General features: G+C 48.1%; 1 protein-coding gene across 1 annotated transcript; it reads left to right on the top strand.

The window, feature by feature from the left end:
* The first annotated feature begins 1171 nt into the window (after positions 1 to 1171).
* On the top strand, positions 1172 to 1783 carry PNMA8C (PNMA family member 8C). The gene has a single exon (XM_027080376.1). The coding sequence runs from the start codon at positions 1172 to 1174 to the stop codon at positions 1781 to 1783; it is 612 nt and encodes a 203-aa protein (XP_026936177.1).
* Positions 1784 to 7865: the final 6082 nt, after the last annotated feature.

Here is a 7865-nt window from a genome sequence, read left to right on the forward strand (position 1 = left end):
ATGGTACAAAGAACTTTCCCCCCCACCGACGGTTTTGAGAGTAAATTGCAAATCTGGTACCCTATCATCCCTGAATATTGTAGTGGGTGTGTCCTACAAACAAGGACATTCCACGGTTAAGATACTTTTGTTCCCTTTGATTCATACATTTTATATGAGGCAACATAATAGCCCACATTCCTCCACCAAACTTTCCATCTACCCGTTTACTTATGTCCACATAGATTCATGGATTCTTGTTTTATTTAAGGGGTTGTGATCTGTTGCGCTCATTTTTAATGTGATGCTCAAAATGTCCCAGATTTGGCCAGTGGGAGCCCTTCAAGCTGGCTCTATGCCCTTCCACCTGTTCTCATCATTCTTTGAGTATTTCCTTACTTTCTGACCCCAAAAATGTTCCAGGCTCTTCTTGTATCTTCCCTGTCCCCCGACCACTAGACTCAGCCATTTTCTCAAGGGAGAAGAGAGGGTACTTCTGAAGGCGGGTGGCTGACCCCTCACCCCTGAATGACTCCCCTCAGACTCAGATTTAAATGCAGCGGGCCGGGCCATTGGCAGAGGCAATGCTCTAGGAGTTGCCATGGAGACCGCTGAGCTGCAGAGCGGAAGGAGGCGGTGATGTCATTGTGGGAGCAAGTGCAGCGGCCACATCCTTGTCTCAGCCAGGCTACAGGGCAGTGAGGGTAGCCTCTGGGCCAGCGGCAAGGAACGAGCCGCCCTGCCCGCCAGGCACCCTCGCAGGACACCCTGGTGACAGCAGCCCCAGAGCGATCAGCCGTCCCAGATCTGCTGAGACTGACAGGGCCTGCGAGGCCTTTGAGGACCACCGCCAGAAAGAGGGACCAGCATCTTCATACTCTCTCTGGTGCGGCCTTGCCTAGGACTCAGGATCCACGAGCTAGCCGGCAGACACCCACCCCTGCTTCACACTCTGTAAGTCCCTAGGAATTCCCAAGAGCCCCCTGGGAGGGAGGTTACAGAAGGTTGAACACTGTGCAGCCCTGTGGGCAGGGCCTGGGGCATCTTTGGCTGAGATAGACAAACTAGGCCCCGTGAGGCCTCTCTCTTTGCCTTGGGAAGGGGTCGTGGCGTCCTGGATAACGTTTTGGATTCTCGAGGCAGCTCAGGTGTGCGACATCGGGCATACTGCTGCCTCGGAGAGCTGGGCAAGATGTTTTTCGGCGTCAAGGACATTGCATTGTTGGAGCATGGGTGCAAGGCTTTTGAGGTGGACAGTTACAAGTCTCTGATGATCCTGGGTATCCCGGAAAACTGCAACCGTGAGGAATTCGAAGAGATCATACAGGCCTCCCTAAAACCTCTGGGTAAGTTCAAAGTGGCTGGGAAGGCCTTTGTGGAAGAAGAGAGATCCAAGGCCGTCATCATTAGGCTGGCAGAGGACATCAATTATGCCGTGATCCCCAGGGAGATCAAGGGCAAAGGCGGCATGTGGAGAGTGGTCTACATGCCCCGGAAGCAGGATATTGAATTCCTGACCAAGCTGAACCTCTTCCTGCAGGGCCAGGGCAGGACGGCGGAAGATGTGGCCTGGGTCCTAAGGCAGGAACTGTGCCCGACAGTGACGGGCCCCAGAGAACTTCCTGCCAGAAACTGCTATGAGCCTGGGCCAGGGGAGAAACCGGGGCCTGGGGCCACTGCTGCAGGGGACGGGGTGCCACCTCTGGATTCCACGAAGGAGAGCAAGGCGGGAGATGGCAAGAAAGGCAAGCGGAAGCACAAGAAAAACCGTCGACGACACCATGCATCTGACAGGAAGCTGTGAGGTGACCTGGGGTGGGCGTCAGCTGAGTGGGTGTGCGTGGCAACTTGGAAAGGTGGGTGCCCTCTGAGTAAGTTCGGGGGGTGAGAGTGAATGTGGATAATGCGAGTGAGGATGAGTTACCCAGTCAAGGGAGTGGGTAACATTTCAGTAAGAATGGGTAACATCTGACTAGTGTGAGCAAAGGTGGGTATTTTTGCGGTACGCGGCCCTCTCACTGCCATGGCCTCTCCGTTGCAGAGCACAGGCTCCGGACGCGCAGGCTCAGCGGCCATGGCTCACGGGCCCAGCCGCTCCGCGGCATGTGGGATCTTCCCGGACCGGGGCACGAACCCGTGTCCTCTGCATCGGCAGGCGGACTCTCAACCACTGCGCCACCAGGGAAGCCCTGCATTGTTTTTAAAAGGGGTGTTATCAGATCTCATGGCCAAGAGAACTCAAAACACACAGCTTTCTTCTATCTCACTGGCTTCCAGTGGCTGATGGGAAAAGTGAAACAATTTATCTGGAATAAAAACAATAACAGCTATCCTGTGTTCCAGGCACTGTGCAGAGTCCTTCATATTCACTAATTCATTGTATCTTCCCATCCCTTGGGGTATGGGACTATAGGTCCACAACCCCTGATTCAAAACCCTCGGGCCAGGTGTGGTTCAGAATTCAGAGTATTGGGTTTTAGAAAAGTGATACAGAGACTATGTCTTATATTGTGTAATTCACCCCCAGGGGGATTTGGGCAGCTCCCATAATCATATCCATTAGTATTCTAATAGTAGAGAAATACTGACATTAAGTGAAATAAATTAAAACTGTAAATAGCCTGTCAGTCTAGATTTTGCTTCCAATTTTTTTTTCATTTTTTGGATACATTTTTTGGTGCAAAGCTTTCAGAGCTTTTTGGATTTCAGAAGAGGAGCTAAGTGATTATGAACTATCATTTTATCGTGACCATCTTCTCATTCTATGGCTGAAGAAAGAGATGCTCAGAAAGGTTAAGTGACTTGCCTAAGGCCACACAGGAAAGCTCCAAAGAAATTGAAGCCCAGGTCTTTCTGACTACAGTCTGTGCCCTAACACAGATCCCAAGAAAAGGGGACAGGTCACACCACAGTGGGGGGGCACACGAGGAAGCTCCAGGATTGGTCAGGAGGCAGAGGGAGAGGGAGAGGGGGAACCGTGGACAAGAACTTTATTATGGTTTCTTCAGGGAAGGAATGGGTGAGGCAGGGAAGGCAGGCTCAGGATTGGCTAGTCTGAAAAATTTCAGCAGGCTCTGGGGTAAAGGGGCTGTCCCTAGGTGTCTGGGACCTGGCCCCGGAGTGAATAGGGTAGGTGGATGGTGGCCCAGAGTGTGAGGGCTTAATAAAGAAGGTAGCTGGGGGCACGGGCTCTGGATTGGTTGGTTCGTTTGCATTTGAAGAACACGTTCAAGGACAAGCATTGTTCCCTGTCTCTAGGAATTGCCTAACCCTGGGAAGGGCAGCCCCTCAAGGGTCAGCAAGTCCCCAGATGTCAAAGCATCAGAGTACAGAAAATAAAAGACATGGTTAATACAGTGATAAACATACAACATGGATAACTATCTCTGTAAGTTCATAGTGGAACTAAATTCCTCTAATCTGCTTGCTCATTAGGCAACCTGCCAGTTAAGGCAGCAGAAGCCTCTGTCTGGTGTATGGAGGTTGGAGGTGAGGAATAGTGTTGGACGGATGGCCTGGGTACGAGTCCGGTCTCTTCCACTTCCCAGAGCATGAGCCTGGGCAAACCTCTTATCCCCCTGTGCCTTGGGTTGCTTATCTGTAAAATGGGGCTAGTAGTAACCTATTTCACCAGGTTTGGGGGAGGAGTAAATCTGTCCAGACATACAAAGGACTTAGCACAGTGGCTGAGAGGGGGAAGCTGTTAAGTGTTGGCCGTTGGGATCCTGGATCCAGTGACAGTTGCGTTTTGCGTTGACAAAGAACACAGTCTGGTTTTAGAGCTCAGATTCCTGAACTTGATAAAAGCGTACCCAGCTCCCACAGCAGACTACGTGTTCTCTGTGTGCTGACAAAAGGCTGCTTCAGAATGGGATGCCGAAAGGCAGACTGGTGAATCCACCAAGGTCATGCCCTTCGGAAGACAGTACCCACAGGTCCCTGGCATCAACAGGGCACACAATGGAAGGAGTGTCAAAGGATTTGGAGCTACACAGTCCTGGGTTCAATTCTTGATTCTGCTACCTGTTTAGCCGTGTGTCTTCAGGGAGCCGACTTCACCTCTCTGGGCCTTAGTTTCTTTATCTGTAAAGTGGGGCTAATGCTACCCATGCTGCAGATTCTTTGCAACAGAGAGAGGATACAGCTTGCAGCGAAAAACGTAGGCTCTGAAATATTCATAGGAGCTTTAGTCATAAAGCTGCTAGAACCCAGATCTCCACTGAGAAGTGTATGAATAAATCGTGGAGTATTCACTCAATAAATGATTACATAGCAACTAAAAGGAATGAACTACAGATACAGCAACACAGATGAATTCCCAAATCATGATGTTGAGTGAAAGAAGCCAAACAAAAAGGACACATTGTATGATTCTTTTGATATAAAACGCTAAAAAAAGCAACACTTATAGGACAGAAGTCAGATCAGTGGTTGGGGGTAGGCAGAGGTGACGGCCATAAACGGTACAAGGGGAGTTTTGGGGATGATGGAAGGGTTCTATATCTTGATGGTGGTGATGGTGACTCTAAAACTTACCACAAGGGACATTTAAAAAGGTTACGTTGTATAAGATATAAAGTATACTTTCAATAAAACTGACTTAATGAAATAAAGAGTGGGGCGGTCTGGAGGTGGGCTGCCTGGGTAAAGTACTTCATTTTTGTGCCTCAATTTCCTCATCTGTGAAATGGGTTGATAGTAATCATACCTATTGTTGAGGGTGATCATGAAGACTCAAAAAGATGCTATCTGAAGATCAAGGGCTCAGTCAGGGGGAGGCGATTTTACAGGAAAGTTCAGTGTGAGATATGTGAATGCCAAAAGTTTCATAGACTCCTGAGAGAAGGGAGGTCTAACCATTGGAACGCCCTCGTGTGAGGCTGGCGACGAGGGGCAGGCAGCAGACAGAAGCTCTGCAGGCTGGGGTGGGGGACATTTTAAAACATTTCCAAGGTTCCCATCACCCAAAACTGACTCCTGGGGATCAGGACACTGCACAAGAATTCTTTCACTTCAGGAATAATTATTCTTGAGAGACAAGGTCAAGGAATAAAACTCGAATGCTTTAATTTGGAGTTTTCTTCAGTCCTGCCAGAGAGAAGTCCAACATCAAGGTGTTGGCAAGGCTGAGCTCCCTCCAGAGGCTCTAGGGAAGACTTCCTTGCCTCTTCCAGCTTCTGATGACTCCAGGTGTTCCTGGGCTTGTGGCCCCATCACGCCAGTCTCTGTCACCATCTTCACATGGCCTCCTCCGATTCTGTACCTCTTTTCTGTGTCTCTGTCATCTGCTTCCTCTGCTTCTCTCTTATAAGGACATTCCTGATGGTAGTTTTTGGGTCCACCCAGATAATCCATGGCAATCTCATCTCAAATCTTTACCTACATCTGCAAAGACCCTTTTTCCAGATAAAGCACCATTTTCCAATTCCAGGGATGAGGACCTGAAATCTTTGGGTAGATATTATTCAACCTGAGAGCCCCCCGCGCCCTTTAAAGGGCTCCTCTATGTTGCTAAAATTGGACAAACCGTAATTTCCAATCTGGTTCTTCGCTGCTATTGTGGTACTTCCAGTTGGTCAAGCTCCTCTAGGGACATTCATTTCCTCACCTACTTCTGTCCATCCTTACCAGCCATCACCTCTGTCAGAGTCATTTGGGAAGATTTTTAAATGTAGTACCCCACCCCCACCCTAAGACATTCTGATCCAGTAGGTTGGACTCAGGAAACTGGGATTTCTAAAACTCTTCCCAGTGATTCTAATGTGCAACCAGATTTGAGAATCACTGCTTTAGAGAAATGTACCACATGAATAAATGAATGAATGAATGATTCTTTAAATATACGGCTGCTCTAACTACCAGCTTTGCTTCCATGCTCACCAAAAGCCTTCAGATTTGGGATTGGGGAGGGTGGGAGGGGAGAGCGACCCAATTATGTGGTTGGAGTGTGGGCCACAAGGCTGCTTCCTGCTGTATGTGTTGAGGACCTACTATGTGCTGTCTCTTAACCCAGTGATGTCTGGTTCAAAAGTGTGGATAATTTATATCCTGTTCATTCTAGATAGGGATCTGATTTTGGGACATTTAGGACAAATCTGGTGACTGTGGCAGAGTTACAAATGTCACCTGGGAGAGAAGTCTTCGGGGATTGCCCGCCAACCTTGTTCCCTAACCACAACCACCACAGGCAACAGGGCAAATAAAGGAGGCTTAAGAGTATGGGGCTGGAGGGACTTCCCTGGCAGTCCAGTGGTTAAGATTCTGCACTTCCACTGCAGGGGGCACAGGTTCGACCCCTGGTCAGGGAACTGAGATCCCACATTATTTAAAAAGAGTATGGGGTGGGACTTCCTTGGTGGTCCAGTGGTTAAGCCTTCCCCCTCCAATGCAGGGGGTGTGGATTCGATCCCTGGTGGGGGAGCTGAGATCCCACATGCCTGCAAACAAGGAACCAAAACATAAAACAGAAGCAATATTGTAACAATTTCAATAAAGACTTAAAAAAAAAAAGTAGGAGGCTGGAATCTAAGAATCCTGAGGATTCAAAGTTCTGCCTCTTCTTAGCTGTGTGGCTGCCTTTGGCCTCAGTTTTTCTCATCTGAAAAATGGGAATAATACTTGTTTAGGAGGGGTTGTGGGATTAAAAGAGAAAATGCACAGGGTTGGGGGTAAAATAGATGCTCAAGAAAAATGAATTATTATCAGTATTATTACATTCCAGGCTTGAGGGCTTATGCAAAGATGAAAGCTGCTGAGAAAAAAGAAAACTGAGATCGATCTGCTTGTACTGATATGGAAAGACGTCAAGACATGCTACTAAGTGAAAAAAGCATGTTTTATAGCACTAGATCTATAATCCCCTCATTCATTCATTCAACAAATACTTTGAGCTCCGATCAGCACTGTTCTAGATTCTGCAAATTCAGCAGCGAACAAACTAGACAAATATCCCTGCTGTCATGGGGCTAGTATTCTAATAGGGTGAGACAATGCATAAATAAGAAAATACGAGGACGTGGTAAATGATGTGATGAAAATAATTCAGGATCATGTTAAAAATCCTCATGGGTTAAATTCTAAAATTACCCATGCCAGCATTTTTGTTTTAGAAAACAAAGTACAGAGGCATTTAACTGTGGTTACTTTGGGGGGAGAGGCTGGAGGCTTGGGACGGGGGGTGGGAGGGAGACTTGTTTTTCATTTTAGCCTTTCTGTAAACTTCAGCATTTTCTTAAGTGTGTGTGTGTTACCTTTATTAATTTTTTTTAAAGTGGCAACCAAGTGTAGCTGGGTAGAGAGCGTTGAGCCATGTTTTGTTTTCTTCCTCCATTCTTTCTGGATCTTTCATTTCTTTTAAACAAGTATAGAAGTAAGAGCTATAATTATCGGTTTTTTCTGGGGCGGCTGGAGAATCTCGCCTGCCAGCGAGCTGGGTAATCCAAATCGCCCACAGCGGAACTGCTCAGGGATTGGCAATTTGTGTAACACTGTTGAACATTTGAGGGTTTTATTTCTAGGATAATCCTCCCCCCCCCACCCACCCCCAAACACAATTTTTACCAGTTACAAAACCCAATGCCTCATCCGCGAGGCCATTCCCACGTGGAAGCCTTGACTTATCAGAGTTGGATTCTTAAGCCAACATTCCTCAACCAGAGGTGTCGCAGAAATTTTTAGTTTCGGACCTCTACAAAGCAGCTTCTCAGGGAAGCTGATTTGTGGGATCAGGCCGAGGGAAGTAATAAGAGGCTGAGAGGAGTGGCTACCTTGCTCCGCCCTCCGCCTCCGCCCACCCTCTCAGAGCGGACCAACGGGAAGGAGTGCATCTTCCTCGTTGCCATGGAGAACGCTGGGAGGCGGGGAGAGAAATTGTGCAAGAGGGAGGG

Source organism: Aethalodelphis obliquidens, unplaced genomic scaffold, assembly GCF_003676395.1.
Source record: "Aethalodelphis obliquidens isolate GAN/ISIS:26980383/991018 unplaced genomic scaffold, ASM367639v1 scaffold43, whole genome shotgun sequence".
In the NCBI taxonomy this organism is placed as follows: Eukaryota; Metazoa; Chordata; class Mammalia; order Artiodactyla; family Delphinidae; genus Aethalodelphis; species Aethalodelphis obliquidens.

Coding starts and splice junctions, on each gene's coding strand:
- PNMA8C (XM_027080376.1), top strand. CDS start 1,172: ATGTTTTTCGGCGTCAAGGACATTGCATTGTTGGAGCATGGGTGCAAG.